Below are 20,719 nucleotides of genomic sequence, written 5' to 3' on the forward strand. Positions count from 1 at the left end.
CGGCGGCCAGCTGACCTCAGTCCCCTCAGCTCCGTACGTGGTGCCACGTTCAACTTGTCTGTTAGCCGGAACCATCACCACGGAGTAAACCCTGCCAGATCTTTTACTGATGGGAAGCCTCGGCCGCTGGGCTTGGGTGGCTCCTCCCCCTCCCACTGCCCAACACCTGACAGGTCCCCTGGAAGGCAAGCAGAGGAGGAAGCATCCTGTGCTCCCAGAGCCAGAACTCAGGGCAAGATCTGGGCGGACGACCTTGCAGGAGCTAGAGAGGGTGCAGTCTAGCCCCGGCCCCTGGCACCCACCGCCTCCTGGTGTCCCTCCCACCTCGGCTCAAATCCTTCTTTGCCGCGACCAGCCCCTGGACAGGCTTCATCCCAGCCCCGGACTCCGGGCCCTTCTCCTCCCCTTGCCCTGGCCCAGCCTTGGCCCAGATAGTGTGTGTGTGTGTGCGCACGCTCATGCCCATGGCAGCACGCATAAGGCTTTTCTCCTGAGGCAAGGGAGGGGCCCCTGCCTGCCCTCCCCGCAGGGCCCCCCTGGGACTCGCTGGCCAGCTGACTGGTTCGCTGGGGATGCAGGGAGCCACTCGAGTCCGGGAGCAAAGTAAGGTTCCGGCCGCAGCCATGCACCGGCGCCGGGAGCCAACACCGGGCAGGGCCAGGCCTGGGGTCTGTGAGCGCCCCGGGACGCGGTCCAGTGCGCCCACCGCTGCCTCTGGTACGGTCGAGGCTGCCCAGAGTTGCCGGCCCTGCTGGAGGAGCGCCCCTGGCGAGCGGCCGCGGGGACTCAGCCGCCTTCCACTGCCGGGAGCAAGCCGCTGAGAAGCAGCAGGACCCGGGGGGACTGAGGCGGCAACTTTCTTTGGCCTCTACTCTGTCGGTTGTCCAGGAGCAAAGGACCCATAAATGTCACGTCTGACCCATTGGGTGGCATCTGACCCATGGGCAGAGGCCTGGGGAGGGTCGTCTGGCCTGGGGCAGCACCTGACCCTTTCACTCAGGAAAGCCCCCGCCTATATCACCCCCCCCCCCCCCCGCCCCTGGAGGAGGAGCTGGGTGTCGCTGAGCAGTGTTGTCACCAGTCATCGGCCCTGAGCAGGGTCAGGAAGATGCTGAGGTTGCGTGTGCCACCTCAGAGGGGTGGATGCTGTTGGTCACACGGCATGTTGCCGGCACCGGTGAGCCGTTCTGAGCTGCAGTGGCCCCCCACAGGGGGCCAAGAGGTTCCCCGCCCCACTGCACCTCACAGCCCCTCCGCAGGCCCCCCTCGGTCTTGCCCTTTCTAGAAGCCCTGTCTCTCAGGGCTTGGCCCTCCCGCCTCCCTGGAGCTCAGCCTCCCGTGCTCGGTGCCAGACAGTCTGGGTGGCTGCAGAGCTGGCTTCTGGGCCACCCAGGGCATTTTGTCGGTTGTTGAGAATGTGAGTGAGTGTGGCCAGGCTAACAGAGCGTCGGAGGGGACTGTCCCTCGGCTGCTGGGAAGGGGAGGGTCAGTACTCCCTCCTGTGAGCCCGTGTGGACACAGGGACTGGGGAAGTTTTCAACCTTCCTGCGCCTGTGCTCCCGTGCCCCGGTCAGTGGCATGATATCGTAAGCGCCTATGCCCCAAAATACGTGTGCGGACGTATTTATGCGGGTCATATGTGACTTCTGTGTCCCTAGAGCGCGTACAACTTCACACACCCCTGTCATTCACATGGGATCAAAGCAGGGGGCACAAACCTACGCAGACGGTTCCCCGTCCCCATCCATCCCTCCCAGAGCAGCCCCGGTGTCGCCCCCTGTGTGGGGTGAGGGACTCGGCCGGTTAGCCCGTGACAGCTATCACCTTTTCCTGGGTCGAGCTGAGATGCCGGGAGCCGGCGCCATCCTGGTCGCTCTGGGAGCGGAGTTTAGTCACGTTCCGTCCATCCACAGTGTTGGGCAGGCACCGCCACCTTCGTCCCCAGGAATGACAGTCTGTCCCCGTTCCCTCCCCCAGCCCCTGGAAGCCTCTGTGCTGCAGTCACGTGGGGCTCTGTGTTTACTCCGCCGGGGCCCAGCGAGCATCTGTGACCTCAGGAGGCCCCTGCTCTTGCAGGAAGCGGCCTGGTAGGCGCACCGCCCCGCGCTCACGCTCCGTTTGCACTGCAGGGACCCCCACGGTGCGGCCAGCCGGTCGGAAAGCTGCCCCGCAGGCGGCGCCCCTGGGGCCTGGCACAGAGGGGGAGGCCCCATTCAGGAGGCGGAAGAGGCACCCGGACGAGCCCGGCCGGTTCGCCGTCGCCCTCGTCATCATCTACCGGACCCTAGGCCGGCTCCTGCCTGAGCGCTATGACCCTGACCGCCGCAGCCTCCGGTAAGGCCTGTTTCCAGAGGATTCCAAAGGGCTTCCCCAGGCATCCATGTGAGGACATTCCGCCGTGAGCCTGGGCCACGGCCACAGACCACTGCCCTGAGAGCCCCCGGGATGAGGTTCTGGGCATCCAGGTGGCCCTTCCATGGTGCTGCCGCCTAGCTGGAGGTGACCAATGCCCCGCACACGCCCCATTGCTCACAGAGCCGCGGCCACAGCCCAGGGCCTTGCTTGGGGACAGCGGCTGGGGCTCTGGCTCCGGGCCTCCTGGAGAGACGTCTACAGTGCATGCTTCTGGGGTCGTCGATGCACAGATTTGAGACAGGCGTCTTCTAACTGTGCCTTTTCCCGTGTTCTCACTTCTCTGCCCCAGGCTGCCCAACCGGCCAGTCATTAACACGCCGGTGGTGAGCGCCGTGGTGTACAGCGAGGGGGCCGCCCTGCCCAGCCCCCTGGAGAGGCCTGTCCTGGTGGAGCATGTCCTGCTGGAGACCGAGGAGCGCACCAAGCCCGTCTGCGTGTTCTGGAACCACTCCATCATGTAAGGGTGCCGCCAGCGTGAGGACCCTTCATCCTCCTACCCCCCCGGAGCTGGGCCCCGTGTGGGGTCTGCCATGGCTGCTGGAAGCTGGGATGGACGTCGGTGCAGCTGGGCGCCTGTTTCTGTGCAACCCAGACAGACGTGCCCGCACATCGTGCTGCAGACGGACTGAGTCGGTGTCGCCAAGCAGGCTTCCAGCTAGGAGCTGGTGGCCGGCGGGAGCGTGCGGGCGCCCGGCTGCAGGGGGCTCGTGCTGGGAAGCAGGCTTGGCTGGGCAGGGATCTCGCGGCTCCTTTACTTTCCAAAATCTAGTTAATGAGCGTGTGAGAGACGCTTGGCTTACAGAGGCAAGAAAGAAGGGCCACTTCCATGGCGAGGGTCGTGCGAGGGACACACGAGGCGCGGCCGTCTCTCACGGCGCAGGGCTGGATCTTAGCAATTAGCTGTTGCCTAATTACCCTCTGTGCCTCCGCGGTGCCTCTCATCCCCAGATCTTGGGGCTCTTGGCAGACACGTATTAGCCTTCACTGGCCATTTTACAGATGAGTAACCGAAGGACCAGAGAAGTTACTTGATTTTCCCAGAGGGAGGGAGGGCGGGGCTCTCTCCGAGCCCGGGACACACCCTTCACCCCTTGTCATTTGGGGCTTCCCATCCGTAACAGGGAGGTCATAATTGGGCCCTGCTTGCAGGCGGCTGCCGTAAAACATCGCGCAGTCTGAAGATGAAAGTGCAGAACCAACGTGGGGTATGATTTCCTGAAGCGCCTAGACTCCAAAGAAGGCTGAAGTACAAAGCAGCCCTTTTAACAACTGACTAATGTTTCTGACAAAAGGGGCGTGGGGTCCGGTTGAAGTTTTATTGTGAGATGACACAGAGACCGTGCACTTCAGAGGATTGCTTTAGGGCACTCCCCAGCCATGAAAGGGAAGGGAGAGTGTGCACGCAGTCCCGAGGGCCGTTGTCCTCACAGCACGCGGCGGTGGGCTGGGGGAGGCAGGCGGGCCAGCCTTGGGGGTGCGGGATGGGCTTTCCCAGGGGCAGCGGGGCCTCCGAGACCCTGCTGGTGGAAGGCGTCCCTCTCACGCCTGCCTTTTCTCTGCAGGATCGGGGGAACGGGAGGGTGGTCGGCCAAGGGCTGCGAGCTGCTGTCCCGGAACCGGACCCACGTCGCCTGCCAGTGCAGCCACACGGCCAGCTTCGCCGTGCTCATGGACGTCTCCAGACGCGAGGTGGGCGCGGCCCCCTGGGCAGTCCTGCCCTCCCGGCGAGTGTGTCCAGGGAGGAGTCCCTTTGGAGAGTCTGTGTGGCCCCAAATTGAGTCCACAATTTACGCCTGTGTTCGGGAGGGTTGGCTGGAATCTGCCAGGATTCCCAAAACAAAACTCCTTGGAAACTGTTTTTCAAAGGGGCTGGATTGTAAATTAAAAACCCGGTGGCAGACCCCCAAGCCTCAGCCCAAAAAGAGAGCCCTGGAAGAGCCTCACTTCGAAGCCGGATTCTCTGTGTTCTCTTGGATGGTGCTGTGCCGGCCCCACTTTAAATTTTAAGGGAGAACAGAGCCGGCTGTCCGGAGCAAAGGGAGGGTCTCCCGTTAGCACCGCATGCACTGGCCCGGAGACAGAAGAAGGGGCTCAGTCAGGAGCCCCCGTGGCCAGCTGATGTTTAACCTCTGGCCTTTTCCTGGGCCTGGGAATGCAAGGCTCTGGGAGCCTGCGGGTAAATAGAGGGAGCAGGGCCGCGGCCCCCCGTGGGCGGGCGCAGGGTCAACCTGGGCTCTGATGTGTGCAGATGCTGGTTCCTAGGAACCAGAACAGAGGCCTGGGGGCTTCACCTGGCACCTTTTCTTCAGGACTGGGATGTGTCCCAGGAGGCCAGGTCATTGTCCCTCCCAAAAGCTCTGTGGCTTGCAGGTTCCTGTCACATTGTTGGGAGGGTGACTGCTGCTGATAGCGGCCAGGGAGACAATAGGGAAGGGTGTGGCCTCAGGTCTTCCCCTGACTGCCAGGCTCCCGTGGGCAGGCGGCACTTTTGAGCTGGGAGCCCCGGGGTCCTGGCCTGGAGGAGGTTAGTTATGAGTAGTCTCAGAGGCAGGAGGAAGCCGAAATTTAGGGAGAAGAAGTGGAACTAGAAGCGGGCTCACTGCTCCCTGCCCCGGGGCCTCAAAGCCAGTGCTGGTCCAACAGCAGGAGGCAGCCCCTGGGCCTCCGGAGAGCAGGAGGAGAGCCCTGAGCCCTGAGCCCTCAGCCCTCAGCCTCTGGGGCCCAACCCCCTCCCGGCTCCCCAGCAGCCCAGCTCCCGGGGAGCCGTGGCACACCCGCCTTCTGTGTGCAAGCCCCTCCCCGGCAGGCTGTGCATCTCCTGGATGGTAACGTTTATGTATGGAGGGTTGTTTTGTTTTAAACATTTTTTTAAACATTTTTTTATTGGAGCAAAATACACGGGATAGACATTCACCACCGCAGCCACGTGTCTGGACACCGTCCCGCTCCAGAACTTTCTAACGTCTCATTAATCCATTTGGTGTTTTCCGTGGTTTCTGGCAGCCTGAGAACCGTGTCAGTTGTGCAGGCTCTGCCCATAGTAAAGTCGACCTTAAAGTGCCTTTCCTGTGCAAAGCCCCATCCGGCCAGTCCTCATGTCCCTCCGCCCACCCCCCGCCCGCAGCACGGAGAGGTCCTGCCCCTGAAGATCGTCACCTACGCCGCCGTGTCCTTGTCGCTGGTCGCCCTGCTGGTGGCCTTCGTGCTCCTCGCGCTGGCGCGGACGTTACGCTCCAACCTGCACGGCGTCCACAGGAACCTCATCGGGGCGCTCTTCTGCTCCCAGCTGGTGTTTGTGATCGGGATCACCCAGACCGGAAACCCGGTGAGTTCCCGGGCGCTGCCCCGGACCTCTGTAACTGACAAAGGGGCCGGTGGAAGTGACCGCGCCGGAGACCGGAAGTGGGTCGGCCTCGAGGGAGGCGAGGACGGGCGGCGAGTGGCGGCTGGCAGAGCTTCCGTGGGGGGCCTGAGATCAGAGCCCCTGTGCCGGCTAGGGGAGGAGGGGGGGGGCTGTTGGCCGGGGCGGGGTCCCTGGGGTGTGGGGTAGGGAGCAGCCTCGAGGCGGAGGTGGTGGCACAGCCGGTGGGACGGGCGCGAGAGCGAAGCCGGAAGCTCTGTGGCTTCCGCGGTGCCTGCCTGGTGGCAACGTGATTTTCCATTTTTACGGCAGGATTTACAAAACACAGGGTCAGCACGCTGACCCTGGAGGGGGTGGGGGCACGGCGGGCGGCGGAGGCTGTGTGCCCGAGGCTTGACACACACACACACGGGCTCGCTGAATCCCCCCCGGCCCTGGGAAGGGGGAGCATCCCTTCACACGGGAGAGGCGCCCGGGGACCAGTGAGGATGAGCGAGTGCCCGTGGCACACAGTTCCCTCCGTGCGGGTTCCCTTACGTGTCCATTGCGAAATGGGGACCCTAGATCCCTGAGGCGCCGCGAGGCCGGCTGATGGGCACGTGTGTATGTGGGGACTCGGGAAGTCTGGAAGTTACTCTCACCTAATCCTGATCTCTCCGAGGGTGAGCGGTGGGCTCTCGGTGGGCCATTCCAATATGGCCAGCACATGCTGTTGGCAGAGCTGTCATTTCTTCCTTCCCCATGCGGCGAGGACCTGCTGGTTGTCTCTGAGTTCCGCCTATCCGAGACCCAGGTCCAAGAGGCCCTCCCGTCCCCGCCCAGGGAGCCCCCCTTCCTGGCACGGACACGAGTGGTCGTCGTAGAGTGTCACAGGCCAGAATGGTGTCCCGGTGGCAGGTTGGGGAGTCGTGCTTGGTTAGGGAAGGACTGACCATCCGGTGGGAGAGGTCCAGGAGAAATCGGGACAGGTTGGGGAGTCTCGTCCCCCAGAGCCTGAGGGGCCCTGCCGGGCAGTGCCGTGTTCCTTTTGCAGGCAGCTCGTGCCGCGGAGAGCGCAGCCAGCCAGTTAGGAAGCCGCCCAGAGGTCAGCAGAGCGGCAGAGGGGCTATCCTCATAGGTCCGCCGGGTGGAGGTGAGGCCCAGAGCCGAAGCCAGGACAGCGGGCAGGGCGGGAAGGGCAGGGGCAGGGCGGGAAAGTGGGCAAGGAGGGAGGAGGAAGGGCGCCGCAGGTCTCCGGAAGGGGGACGAGCAGGGGGACACCCCAAAGTGAGGTGGAAATTGAGACAGAGACTGGTCTGGGTGTGGCTGGCCGAGCCCTTGGAGGCCGAGGGGAGGCATCTCCCCCACGTGGCGAGGAAACGTGTCTGTGGGAGTGGGTCAGCCCTAGGAGAGGACGTGGCCTAAAAGGCAGAGAGGGAATGTTCTGGCTCGCTGGTCAGGGCCGCCGGCACGCTGGAGCCCTTCCTCCTCGTTTGCTGCCGGCAGCGGGCTCCCCTCGAGACCCTCTGGGGCGGCCTAACCTCCTTGGAAGGAAGGTAGGTGCAGGCAAAGTGTCACGGGAAGACGGCCTTGATGGTCCCGGGGCTTCTTAGCCGTGACTCGGGGAGCAGCGGGCCTGGCAGAGGAACCCCCAAGCGCAAACTTCCGTGCTGCTCTCCGGGGCGCTGCCCGTGGTGCTGGGCCGGGGTGGGGAGAGGCGCCATCGCCACGTGGGGCCCTGCAGGGTTTCCGTGCATCCAGCCGGGCAGGGGGACCTCTCCCTGCCTGTCCTTATCAGCGCATCACACAGGTGAAGCCTCATCTCCAAACCCTTCAAGCGTGCCCTTGAGTGGTCTCCACAGAGGCAAGCCACGCCTTGCAGCCACATAGCGCGTGTGAAAGCAGCGAGGCTGTCCGCTTCTTCCAGGCGCGGGGCGCGAGAGAAGGAATGCTGGCCGCGTCATTCGAGGGCCTTGGCCCCTTGCCTGGGTTTTATGGGTTTTCTGTAAACTCACAGTCCCGTCTCTGGGCGAGGTTTTTCATCTCCCAGATTACTGGCAGGTTGAAATGATTTATTAGGCATTAGCATTTTGTCTTTGTTCTGTTTCTGGAAAAGGTAGTACATTTAGGGCAAAAGTCTGTACACGTACAGCCCCATTAAATTTTAAAATGTATCTCTAACACTTCTTTTTTTTTTAAGGTGGTTTTGTGGGTTTACTTTTCACATGATTGAAGGCAGCCAGCCAGCGAGCCTCCTCGCCGCTGTCCCTTGTCTAAGCCCACTGTGCTTTGCATGTGGGGACCCTGGGAGTGGTGTGGGGCTCCCCCAGCCCCAGGCTCGCCCTGGCGTCCGGGCTGATGGCTCTGCTCATCGCCCAGGGCAGACCTCCTGTCCCCCGACCGTGGGGTCCAAGGCGGAGAGCAGGTTGTCCGGTCGTAATGTGCAGTGCTGTCTTCCCTTCTGGTTGAGCTCCTGTTTCGCCCCGTGTCGGACAGATGTCAGGCCTAGGAGTTTCCTCCTCCGTCTCTGGGGTTTTGTTTCCGGGGAGAAGCCGGCCTGTGCAGGCTGACAGCGGCAGCAGGGGTGACGTATGTTCCAGCCAGCCTGTGCTTGGGTCAGCTCCCTGCAGGGTACACTGGCCTGGCACCTGACGGAGCGGAGTGGCCTCCAGTGTGGGCCCCGGGGGTGGCCCGGTGTCTGTTGGGTGGAGGGTGGGCGGGGGGCTCCTTGGCGGGGACACTGAGACCCTGGGAGGTTGCACGGATGGTGTGGCAGCCAGGACTAGACAGAATGTCTCAGGAATGGGGCGGGACTGGGATGTGGCCTGGGGGTAGGACAGCTGCAGGTTGTGGGTGGGGCCAGGAGGGCTGTGACTAGGAGGGGCGGGCCAAAGAGTGGGGCGGGGCCAGGAGCAGCGGGCTGAGAGTGGGTGTGGCTAGGATGGACAGGGCCTGGGGCTTTCTCTTCCCTCCCCTCCACGTTCCCCTCTCCTCAGTGCCTGCCTGGCTTTTTAGGTCCTTGAAGGGGCGCCTGCTCTCCCCCAGCTGGGCAGCCTGGGGGCCCGGCCAGCGCAGCCCCTCCCAGGGGAACCCCCATGAGGCTGCTCTGGGCCAAGGCACGAGCTCTTTGAGGTCTGGCCTAGAGCACCTCATGGTAGATGATTCACACAGAGGCTGGACTCCCTGTGTCCGCGCCGCGTCCCCAGCCGCTCCCTGACGCTGCTTTCTTCCCATTCTCAGGGACACTGGGTTGGCTCGCCCGGGTCGGGAGAGGGCAGGATGCTGGACCTCCACTGCCCTGTGGAGGTGGTTTTCTCTTGGGCACCGGCTGGAGGGCAGGCCTGCCTGGCGGAGGACAGGACAGACAGACACACTCCCGTAGTCTCATTTTGGCGGGAAGCAGAAGGCTCTGTTAACTTGGTGGAGGCAGGAGGACCTTATTTGGCGGTGAGGTCACGAAGCACGAGGCTTCCCCTCCCTCTGGCCACTGCTGGACCCCACAGACACCCCCACAGGGGTGCTGGGTAGCGGGTAGAGGCCACACCGCAGTTGGGCCCGCAGCCTGGGCTGGCTGCCTTCATGCTATTTCTTTTAAATTTAAACACCTGGAGGAAAGAATCTGGAGCCATGACAGGAAAATACGTTTCCAGCTTCTAATGAAAACGCTAGAGGCTCTGTCCACCCCCTGTCCTGTGGCTGTGCTCACTCCAGGCGCCGATCTGGGTTGGGCAGTGGTCTCCCCCCCCACCCCCACCCCGGTGCCTCCCTCTCCGTCCTCTGCTCCACTCGGGGAGCAGAGACACGGCGCCTCACCGCCCAGCCGTTCCTGCGTGAATCACACAGAAAAACCCAACTAACTCGGTCTCCCTACTCCGACCTGCAGACCCTCACATTTGTGCAGTGCGCGGACTCGGTGCCTGCCCTTGGTGCCCGGCGCGCGTCTGGCCCCTGGTCCGAGGGGTGGGGTGGGCTCCTGCGGGGCCTGTGCTGAGCCAGCGCCCCGTGCCCTCCCCCACAGTTCCTGTGCACGGTCGTCGCCATCCTCCTGCACTACGTCTACACGAGCACCTTCGCCTGGACCTTTGTGGAGAGCCTGCACGTCTACCGCATGCTGACCGAGGTGCGCAACATCGACGCCGGGCCCATGAGGTTCTACTATGTCGTGGGCTGGGGCATCCCAGCCATCATCACAGGTGAGGACTGGAGGAGCCGCCCTGCTGGGGAGGCCTGGGCCTGGGGACCACCACTGCGTAGGCAGCCCACGTGACCTCACCCACCCGGGAGCCCACAGCTGGTGAGCCCACACCCCTGGGCCCGGGCGGGCGAGCTCCCTGGCCTCCTCTGGGTACCACAGACACCCCGCGGGACTGGCCCCTGGCAGAGGAGGCTCTCCCCGCCCTTGCACCTGTGCCGTGAGTGTGACCACTCGGTGCCCACTGCGGGGGTGCGTCTCTGGTCAGGGGTGGTGTGGGCTCCTTGAGGGCTGAGTGCCGTCTCCTTAGGGTTCTGTCTGTGGCACCTAACAGACAGAAACTCCACGTCCGCCCGGCTTCTGGGTGGATGGGTATGTGCACGTGTGTTGTCTGTGGTGTGTGTCTTGTGTGTGTGGGATGTGTAGTCTGCATTGTGTGTGTGTGTGTGTGTGTGTGTGTGTGAAGGGTCTATACGTTGTGGGGTGTGTGTGCATGTGTACCCTGTAGTGTATGTGTGGGGTGTGTGGGGTCTGTACGGGACGTGTGTATGTCATGTGCGTCGGTTGTGTGGTCTGTATGTAGGGTGTGTATGTGCTGTGTGTGGTCTGTATGTGATGTGTGTATGTAGTGTGTGTGGTGTGTGTGGTCTATGAGACATGAATGGGGTGTGTGTATATGGTGTCTGTGGTCTGTATCTGACGTGTGTATGTCGTGTGGGGTGTGTGGTCTGTATGTGATGCGTGTGTGGCGTGTGTGTGGTCTGTATGTGATGTGTATATAGTGTGGGGGGTGTGTGGTCTGTATGTGATGTGCGTATATAGTATGTGTGGTGTGTGTGGTCTATATGTGACACATGTGTGCTGTGTGTGGTCTGTATGTGATGTGTATGTAGTGTGTGTGCTGTGTGTGGTCTGTATGTGACGTGTATGTGGTGTGTGGATCTGTATGTGACGTGTGTGTGTCGAGCTGGGAATGCTGCTTGTGGCCACGTCACGTGCCCCCTCAGGCCGGCCCTCAGGAGGGGCCCCTCCCGGGATGAGTCCCCACTTCCCTCCCTGCTGTCCAGGACTCGCGGTGGGCCTGGACCCCCAGGGCTATGGAAACCCCGACTTCTGCTGGCTGTCCCTTCGAGACACCCTGATCTGGAGCTTCGCCGGGCCCATCGGAGCGGTTATCATTGTGAGTCCGGGAGTTTTGCAGAGCCCACGATTCTTGGGGGTGTGGGAAACTGGGCGCGTGGGCTGGAAGGGGTTTTGGGGGCCGGTGGGGTCCTTGGCTCCTCAGAGCAGCCCGTTGGGCAGGAAGGGGTGATCTCATGGTGCTGAGGCCTCGCCATTGGACCTGCGGGTTCGTCCCACGTCTGTGTCTTCGTCCACTGGGAGGCAGCTCGGCGTCCACCCTCGGGAGGGTCCCGCAGGCAGGGGGGCGTGGGAGCCCTTCTCATTCCAGCCGTACCTGGAGATGCAGGCGGAGCCCCTCAGAAGCGTTGGGTCTTCTGATCTGTTGTGGCGACATTGACCAGCCGGCCACCTGACTTGGGTTTTTAAAAAAACGTTTTTCAGGTCAACACAGTCATTTTTGTCCTGTCTGCGAAGGTTTCCTGCCAAAGAAAGCACCATTATTATGAAAGGAAAGGGGTTGTGTAAGTGGGTCCCAGTGTGGGACTAAACGCCTAGCAGAGCCCCCTGAAGGCGTCCGTCTCCCTGTGCCCAGGCCCTTGGCCACCCCTCAGCTCAGCCCCGGGGGACATGACGGCCACGTGGATGCATCAGCAGGCTGCAGTGGGGAGAGGCGGGGGGCAGCGGGCACGTAGTGGAGGAGAGGGAGGGCGCTGAGCATGAGGAGGCGGGGGGCAGGCCGCCTTGGCCCATGGGACCCGGGGACAGTAGGGGGTAGGCTCTGCAGCAGCTGGTGGCAGAGGGAGCAGGATGGGGCTCTGTGCCCCTCGCCCAGGCCCTGTTAACGGATGGGTGGAGGGGAGAGGGGTGGTGACGGCTGGGTCTGGGGAGGTGTGAGGGGCCGGGATGCCACGGGGAGGAGCCCCGCAGGGTGTTGGGGCTCGGGGGTGCGGCTGGGACTTTCTGGGTTGGTGGCGATGGTGAAGCTGTGGCCGCAGGAGTGGAGAGTGACCAGGTGCTTTAAAAAGTTTTGGGAAGTTAAGTGTTGGGGCTGACGGTGGGCCCAGAGGGGGCGGGTGGAGGGGAGGGCGGGGCCCGGAGTCACGCCGCCCCGCCCCCGGCAGCCCCCTGCTGCGGACCGCCTTCCTGCTGCTGCTGCTCGTCAGCGCCACTTGGCTGCTGGGGCTGCTGGCCGTGAACCGCGACGCGCTGGCCTTCCACTACCTCTTCGCCGTCTTCAGCTGCCTACAGGTGGGCCGTCCCGTCCCCGTGACCTGGCGGGCCTCGCTGGGGCCTCCCTTGGTGAGGTCATGAGTCGCTTACGCTACCTCCTGTCTGAAAGGCCTGGGGGAGATCCTGGACCGGCGTCCGGGGCAGAGGGGCCACGGCATGGTGGTCCCCGTGTGGCCGGAATGTGCCGGGGGCTCCCGTGACGCCAAGGAACCCGGGCTCCAGAGCGCAGCTCTGTCCAGGGCCTTCCCAGGGACCCCTGGGGCACTGTCCCTTGCTCGGCCGGTGCCGGGGCTCATCCTCCCTCCGCGGGGCAGCGTACATCCCACTTTTGTCTGCGGGGACGGTGTTGGCCATTTACAGTTTGCACTGAGGGCTTCCCAGCAAGTGATGTCATGTTGGAGATGCAGATGGACGGGGGTGTGGCTGGGACCAGCCCCCCCTTGGCCCCTGGCATGCTGGCTGCCCCGTCCCCGCTCCCCTGGGCAAGCAGAGGCCCCGGGGAGGGGGCGCCCAGGGCGGGCCCCTCGTAGCCAGGCTGGCTCTGGGCACTCCGCGGCACATGGTGTGGCCGTGCTGTCTGCTTCCTTGGGCAGACGGATGTGCCCACCGGCCTGGCAGCCGCAGGACCCTAGCTGCTTCGCTGCCAGCCCATCCCCGCCCTGACCAGCCGTCCCCTCCCTCCAGGGTCTCTTCGTCCTCCTGTTCCACTGCGTGCTCAACAGGGAGGTCCGGAAGCACCTGAAGGCCGTGCTTGCTGGGAAGAAGCTGCACCTGGATGACTCCGCCACCACGAGGGCCACCCTGCTGACGGTAGGTGGCACCCGGGGACCGGGGCGAGGCGGGGGGAGGGGTTTGCCCTGTGGGTCTCTAGACCAAGCATTCAACATAGCTGCCCGGTCTCCATTGACCCTGGCATCAGAGAGCCCCTTGGAGAGTGGCATTGAGCTTGATTCCATTCCTGACATCCGGGGAAGGGAGCAAGGTTCACTAGATGGGGTCCATCCTCATCACAGCCCCATTGGTCAAGGTCACAGAGGACAGGGCGGCAGCAAAAGCCGTGGCTGCAGGCAGGAAGACGTCCTCAGACCACTGCGGGGACTGGGGGTGCTGTCCTCCAGGCCGCCACGAGGCCTGTGTGCTCTGTGCTGGGTGGGGGCACCTTCAGGGTGCTGGCACCGGGGCTTGCTGTGGAGACAGAGCCGTCCTCTGCAGGCCAGTGGCCTCTGCTCCGGTGATAACCGTGCCCCCTCCCGCAGCGCTCCCTCAACTGCAACCACACGTACAGCGAGGAGCCCAACATGTTCCGCACGGCCCTGGGCGAGTCCACTGCCTCACTGGACAGCACCGTCAGGTCAGGCCTGAGCCGGTGCCCTCGCTTGTCCCGGGGGTACAGTGGGGCGGGGGGAGGCCCAGCTCTAGGGGCGAATGCAGGCTGCATTCGCTCGGAATGGCCCTAGTGGTGTGCCCTCCTGTTCCAGAGGGCGTGTGGCTCCCCACGCGCTCCGGGAGTCTTTCGTGGCAGCAAACCTTCCAGAGCCCCGTGGGGCCACCTTGGCACATGCGAAAGGTGCCCGGTGATGTTGGGTGGTCGTGTCATGTAAACCCCGGAGTGATGGTGCTGAGCCCACCCTCCTACCCCCTCTCTAGGGACGAAGGGGGTCAGAAGCTCAGCGTGTCCTCTGGGCCAGCACGGGGCGGCCATGGGGAGCCAGATTCGTCCTTTGTCCCCAGAAGCACCAAGAAGCACCATGGTATGTGTCCCCCGGAAGACGGCCCCTGGGCATCTCCTTCCTGGGCGGTCCGTGGGGGGAGCTTCTTCCTGGCTCTTGTCAGGCCCAGGGGCCTCTCGGTCACTGGACGTACAGGCTCAGAGGACGTCTGTGGCCCATCCCATTCAGAAGGTCCCCAGGGGAACGATCACTCCCCCGTGCCCAGCTGGCCCCACTCAGCCCTTGGCCTGAGCCTCCGGCCCTCCTGCCCTCCCCGCAGAGCAGGACTCGGACTCGGACAGCGAGCTGTCCCTGGATGAGCAAAGCAGCTCCTACGCCTCCTCGCACTCGTCAGACAGCGAGGACGATGGGGCGGAGGCCGAGGGCAAGTGGGACTCGGTGCGGGGCCCCGTCCACAGCACCCCTAAAGGTGAGGCAGTGTTGGGTGGCGTGTCTGAGGCCTGCCTCCTGTGATGGAGAGCAGCGGCAGCGGGGAGGGACGGCAGGGGTGTGGACAGCAGGGGGGAGGTGCTGGCCGGGGAAGGTCCTGTCCACAGCATCTGCAGAGCAGAGGCAGGGAGGTCTTTGAGGGTCTCTCCGGGAACCCCCACTTCAAGGACGCTACTGGCTGGCCCCGATTGTTGCTGGGGGGCCCGTGTTGAGGCGCTGGGGTGTTGAGGCAGGGCACTGTGGGCTGGGCCCCGCTGTCAGTGGTAGCTGCCCCACTGAGGGCGGCACCTCATCGAGGGCGGCACCGCCTCCGCCTCGGCCAGCGGCTCAGGGCCACGTGGGAGGCAGGCTCCCCGCGGAGGGACGCGAGGGAAGCTTTCAGGGGGGCAGGGAGTCCCCGCTGTTGACGGCCGCTCTTGTGCCTCAGTGGACGCCGTGGCGAACCACATCCCGGCCGGCTGGCCCAGCGAGAGCCCGGCGGGCAGCGACAGTGAGGAGCCTGGCAACCAGCCACGCCTGAAGGTCGAGACCAAGGTCAGCGTGGAGCTGCACCTGGACGGGGAGCGGCCCCCGGAGCAGGAGGGCGGCGGCCCGCTGAGGCCTGCGGGCGGGCTCCCCGGCCAGCCCCCGGAGCAGAGAAAAGGTGCTTTGGGCGTGGGGAGGCCGCGCTGTTCCCGGGAAGCTGGGGGACCTGGAAGCCCCTCAGCGGGGGAAGGGACAGGGTCCTGGTGGGGACAGAGAACAGAGGGGCGGGGCCGGGGTCCCAGCAGGGCGAATGGGTGGGGTGGAGTGCAGTTGGGGGCAGGACAGAGGTGCAGGTCGGTGGAGGGCGGGGCAGTGGGCGGGACGGGGCGCGGGGAGGGGTGCGGTGTGGGGGCTGGGTCTGGGTGGGGTGCTGGGGGGGCGGAGTGCAGGCTGGTGGGGGGGCCCAGCGGAGGGGGGGGCAGGGGCGGGGCACAGGAGCAGCCAGTGCGGTGGGTCCGGGTCTCCACGGGTCCGCTTCCCCGCACAGGGGTGACCCTTTGGGAGGGAAGAGCAGGGGCTCCCCTGGGCCCAGAGTCTGCTCCTCGGGTCCTTGCCCTGGTCGTCCAGGCTGACCACGACTCCCCACCTCCCCACTTCCAGGCATCTTGAAAAACAAGGTCACCTACCCGCCGCCGCTGACCGAGAAGAGCCTCAAGTCGCGGCTGCGGGAGAAGCTGGCCGAGTGCGAGCAGAGCCCCGCGTCTTCACGCTCGTCCTCCGTGGGCTCGAGCGACGGGGCCCGCGCCCCCGACGGCACCATCACCATCAAGAGCCCACGCCGGGAGCCGGGGCGCGAGCACCTCAACGGGGTGGCCATGAACGTGCGGGCTGGGAGCGCCCAGGCGGCAGGCTCCGACTCCGAGTGAGTAGCCTCGGCCTGGGCTGCAGGGCAGCAGGAGCGGCCCTGGCCAGCTTTCCCATCATCGCCTGCCCAGGGGACCGGTGTCCAGTCCAGACAGGAGCCCCCGGGGCTGTGCTGGGGTCTTGTGGAGGGAGGGGCTTCAGCGGGGTCAGGGGCAGCCCGCCGAAGGACAAAGTGGACTTCTGACCAGGGCGGGCCCAACTGCCAACATCCAGGAGGTGGCCGCATTGGCCAAAGCCCTAAACCCCTGGCCAGCCCTGGGATTCTAGGATTTGAGACCCTGTGGGACTAAGCACTTTGTAAGGATCTTAGTCCAGGAAATCAAGCCTCCGGGGGACCCCTGCAGAGGAACGGAGCAGGGATCTTGGCTCCAGACGGGCCTGCTGGCCTCCCCCCATGGCTCCTCCGTCCTGCAGACTTCTGAGGGAGGAGCAAAGAGTGGGAGCCCGGTCCTCTAGAATGGCGCTCTGAAAACCGAGTTTGGTTGCCCCGCAGCAGGGCAGGCTGTGTGGACGCTGATGGGCATGGCCCTCCCGGGGCCCTGGTGTCAGGGTGCAGACTCGACTGCCCCCTCTCTTGCCTAGTGTAGCTATGTCCACGTGCGAGCTTGTCTCTCTCTGTGCCCCCTGACTGGGGGATTCTGCCCCCCGCCGTCCTGAGTTGGGGGGGTAGGTGTCTGCCCCCGCGTGACCCCCAGCCTGGCCCCCCTGCTGGCTTCACGTGTAGCAAGGGCCATTCTTGCTGACCTCCACCTGCCTGATGGCTTCTTCCCACGCACAGAGGCAGTAACGAAACTTCAATCTGAACCGTCAGGAAACCATGAGACAAGCCCACCGTCTCCAGCCAGGCCTCTGTGCTGCACTGACACACCCTTGGACCGTGGAAACCCAGGGGCCACTGCCCTGGCAGTGAAGGGGGCCCTGCAGTGGCAGCCCCATGACTGCTGTGACCCACAGTCCAGACACAAAGCCCTGGGCTGCCCCCAGGGGCTGGGGCCCAGCTGAACTGTGACAAGTGCCAAAGGCCACGGGCACAAGGATGCGTGTGTGGGCTCCCGGGCTGGCTCATCTGGATCCCGACTGCAGACAGAGGCAGAGCCGTGCACCGGCAGGCTAGGAATGGGCCCAGCACGAGAGCTGACAGGGCCGGAAGCTGCCAGGCCTGGCTTGCTGGGGTTCGGGGGTGCCAGGCATAGGCGGAAGACGGAGGGCCACTGGCCATGCGAGTGCCCCCTGCAGCACAGACCCCTGGCCGGTGGCCTTGATGGTCCTTTGCAGAGACATTCCTCGTCTCGAAGCAAACTACTGTCTTTTGTTGAAAACGTGTAGATACTTCTCTATATATTTGTACGGGACTCTGAGAAGGTGGAAAGCCTGTGTATATTTTGCATTTGTACTGTTGATACTCAGAGATCTGTGGGATGATCTCTATTTTTTTATACAAGGAAGATTGCACAGTTGTACTTGAACCTGGCATGCATTGATGCAACTGGTGTCCCGGTAGATCGGAGTGGGAAGTGCGTCGGGGAGAGGCCGTCCTCGAACAGAGGCTCCTGCCCCTGCGCTTGGCCAGAACGCGGGGATTGTGTGGGCATCGCGAGCAACGGCCTGAATTCACGGCGCGTGTTTCTGGGACGTGTGTCCTCCGCTCCCCGCCGCCCCAACTGTGATGGATCAGAGACAGGGCAGCCTACAACTGCTGTAGCCTACGACAGCCTACGGCAGCCTTCGGCAGCCTATGACGATCCGTCCCACGGATCTCCCAGCAGCCTGCGATGGGGCGGGACGGAGGGAGCCCCCCCAGGTTGGTGGTGGAGAAACGCAGGTGACCTAGCTCTGGCAGTTCCCTGGCCACCCCCATCCCGGACTCATGCTCAGCCTGCAGCGCCTTCCTGGCCCCTGTCCCAGTCATGGGGTACCACAGGTGGGATGTCTTTTGTCCCTCTGCTCCTGTTCTTGGTGGATCTTACAGTGCTCACATGTTCCCGATTTAGATGGAGGTGTGGGGCCTTCCAGGATGTCACATTCCTTCCTGCCAAATCGTTCAGTTCTTTGAGACGCCGAGGATCCCCGGGCGGGCTGGGGCCCCGCCCCCAGAACCCAACCAATTACTTCATTTTGCTTCAAATGGCCAATTGTGCAGAGGGACAAAGCCACAGCCACAGCCATGGTTACCAAGCTGTTTCTTGGAAGCTCAAGGAGCGGCTGTGCTATCCCACAGTGGGCACTTGGCACGGCATGGCCGCAGGGGCTGTGGAGCGGGGCCCAGAATGACTCAGACGCGTCTCGCTCTGGCGCTTTGTTCTTCCAATCAGGCGCCCGAACGCACGGTTAGCACAGCTGCGTCCGCATACGGGAAACCGTGAGACAGGCAGAGAATCCAGTCAAACGCGAAGATGTCTGCGCTGTGTTCTGATGGAAACGTGAGCGCTGTTCACGACCACACCAGGAGCAGCAGGTGCGGGGCGGGTCTCAGGCCACACACCGCACACAGGAGGGACACGACACTGCAGGGTCCACATGCGGGATGAATTACAAATGTGCCTTAGCGGGCGAGCGGCGTTCCGAAGGCAGAAGGGTGTCTGCAGATGTTTACCCGACCAGACCTTTTCCTAAGTACGAACAGTGAACACCCTCGAGTCGGGACCCCCCCCACCCCGCGTCCTCACTCGTCCACAGCTGGGTCCTGCCCCTTGAGCTGCAGTTTTCAATCTGATCACAATTGTTACCAAAAAACAACTGTCCGTTGTATTAAGACAGGAAAAACTGTAAACCTATTTTTGTGACTTAAGACTTTATGAGAAATGAGACACTGGAGATTTTTTTTTTTTAACAAATGTCTATTTATTAATATTGGAAACACTGGAATTACAACACCAGAGAAGAGTCTGCAATAAATTAAGATTTTTGAATTTGTGTTTCTGCTGTGCTGCTCTTCCCTGGCCCCACTCCCTGAGCCAGCCGGGGACTGTGGACAGGGTGTGGGGGACAGGCCCTGGGGGAAAGGAACCGTACTGGAAATTTCTGTCCATCCCCCTAACGCAGTCGGGATGAGCAGGCCCTGTCTGGGGTTCCCCAAGAGCTTTAACTCTCTCCCCGCGTGTGCAGCACCGGCCCTGGGCCTCCTTCCCTCAGGGTCTGGGAACCTGGGGCAGTGGCGGGGCCTGGCAACTGGGGTGCCCATCTGGGAGACGGGAACAGGGGGATACATGTCCTACCCCTCAGCTCCACCCCCTTCAGCCTGCCCAGGGTCTCCTGAAGGTCGCCGGGGGTGGGGGGTTCGGGGGGTGGGGTACAGTCCTGGGCCGGCCAGCAGGCCAGCGCAGGGCAGTGCAGAGTCTCAGCTCATGAACCTGGCCTCCTGGTGCCCCCTGGCGGACAGCTGACGCAATGCACAAAGTGGCCTCCTGCACTTGGGTGGTGGCCTCAGGGGCACGCGGAGGGCAGGCTGTGCCCAACGGAGGGAGGGTGGCACCACCGGCTGGAAGGCTGCCATGGGCCCCACCGCAGGGGAGGCCTGGGTGGGCAGAGCGGCCGCTAGGCCAGCTGGGAGCCTGGCGCTGGGCTGGAAGCACGGGCAGCCCCCCCGCAACACCTGCCTGTGCCCGAGACTCCCACCTGGCTGCCCTTCCTCCTGTTCCTGCTGCCGCTGCCCAGGTTCTGCCTTCCCAGCAGGACAAGAGGCCCAGCCACCAGGGCCGCGGATCGGGAACCCCGAGGCCCGGGAGGCTCCACGCTGTCCTGTGAGCTGGTGGAACGTGGCCGGGGTTTCAGTCCCTGCCTCGACCACCGTGGAGCACAACGAGCAAGTGCGGAACGGGGGCAGGCCCGAGCCGCCCGCCTCGCAGGGCCTCCTTTATTGGGCTCAGCTGCCCTGTGGACGGCTGGAAAGCCCGGCCCTGAAGGCCTCCTGCTGGGTGGGGAGCAGGCAGGGAGACAGCAGCTCCCGCTGTCACAACGGTGTGGAGGGGAAAGTCTCTGCTCTGGGCACAGCCCCAGCACCCTGACCGTCCCTGAGGGCAACTGCGTTCATCCTGCCTCTGGGAGGGGGCTGGCACTGAGCTCTCAGCGCCCCCATGGCAGGCTGGCCTTAAAGCCCCCCCCAACGGTGCAGCCCATCGGCCCCACTCCGGGTCCCACTAAACGATGGCGGGGCCCACCCTCCTCGCTCCCTCTGCCCCAGGCCGGCAGGGACGGGCCGCCAGGAAGGCTGGTCTCGCCAGCAGGCTGCAGCCGCCGCACCAGAGCTGAGAGGTGCCGAGCGGGGTCCCAGGCCTGGGCCTCCCTTCCTGGCTGCACGGGACGGCGGCTGCTCTGCTCCCAACACACCGCGTCCTGACGTGCTGGGGACAGAGGTCTTAGGCGCCCACCCCTGCTCCTGAGCCGCTGCACAGGACTTCCTATTTTAGTATATGTGCTGCTGAAGTGAGCACTGCACAGGACTTCCTAAATCGAACCCCCATCCCTGACTGCCACCACGCCCAACCCCACAGCCCACCTGGTCGCCCATTCCTTCCCCACCTGCACCTCAGACGCCAGAGGGATTTTCTGTTCAAAAACACCTGCCCCCTCCCTCCTCTTCAGAAGGAAGCCCTCCTCCCACTGTAGCACTCTGGGGCTGAGATGACCGTCACCCCACTCTGGGCTCCTCCCTCGTGGTCTGCGGTCTGGGACCTGCCTCTGTGGGCGGCAGGCGGGGGCGGGGGGGAGGGCACTGGATGGCTGGCACTCAAGACCCCAGGCTAGACCTGTCACCACCAGAGGCCCTCAAGGGTGGCAGCTATGGGACAACCTTCCCAGGTGCTCCTCTAGCAGCACTGCTAGAGATAGGCTACCTCTGGTCTAGAACCTTCTGTCCATAGAAGACAGGAAACC

At 63.8% G+C, this 20,719-nt stretch overlaps 1 protein-coding gene across 3 annotated transcripts in view; it reads left to right on the top strand.

Annotated features, from left to right (window-relative positions):
• Positions 1-18,756, top strand: part of CELSR1 (cadherin EGF LAG seven-pass G-type receptor 1) — a 128,768-nt gene extending 110,012 nt beyond the window's left edge. The window contains exons 21-35 of one of the 3 annotated variants that reach the window (XM_004775466.3): positions 2,130-2,334; positions 2,705-2,872; positions 3,978-4,104; positions 5,540-5,740; positions 9,774-9,948; positions 11,015-11,127; positions 11,511-11,590; positions 12,191-12,317; positions 12,984-13,109; positions 13,556-13,650; positions 13,947-14,050; positions 14,289-14,438; positions 14,886-15,101; positions 15,584-15,845; positions 16,626-18,756. In XM_004775466.3, the coding sequence (XP_004775523.2) occupies positions 2,130-2,334; positions 2,705-2,872; positions 3,978-4,104; positions 5,540-5,740; positions 9,774-9,948; positions 11,015-11,127; positions 11,511-11,590; positions 12,191-12,317; positions 12,984-13,109; positions 13,556-13,650; positions 13,947-14,050; positions 14,289-14,438; positions 14,886-15,101; positions 15,584-15,845; positions 16,626-16,650 (2,174 nt within the window). In that variant the 3' untranslated portion in view covers positions 16,651-18,756. Of the gene's footprint in view, positions 1-2,129; positions 2,335-2,704; positions 2,873-3,977; positions 4,105-5,539; positions 5,741-6,809; positions 6,909-9,773; positions 9,949-11,014; positions 11,128-11,510; positions 11,591-12,190; positions 12,318-12,983; positions 13,110-13,555; positions 13,651-13,946; positions 14,051-14,288; positions 14,439-14,885; positions 15,102-15,583; positions 15,846-16,625 lie in introns of those variants that run through there. The other 2 variants (XR_006607761.1, XM_045083685.1) reach the window with 2 other exon arrangements.
• The last annotated feature ends 1,963 nt before the right edge of the window (positions 18,757-20,719 follow it).

Source organism: Mustela putorius, unplaced genomic scaffold (assembly GCF_011764305.1).
Source record: "Mustela putorius furo isolate JIRA1106 unplaced genomic scaffold, ASM1176430v1.1 tig00000738_pilon_pilon_pilon, whole genome shotgun sequence".
NCBI classification, from domain to species: domain Eukaryota; kingdom Metazoa; phylum Chordata; class Mammalia; order Carnivora; family Mustelidae; genus Mustela; species Mustela putorius.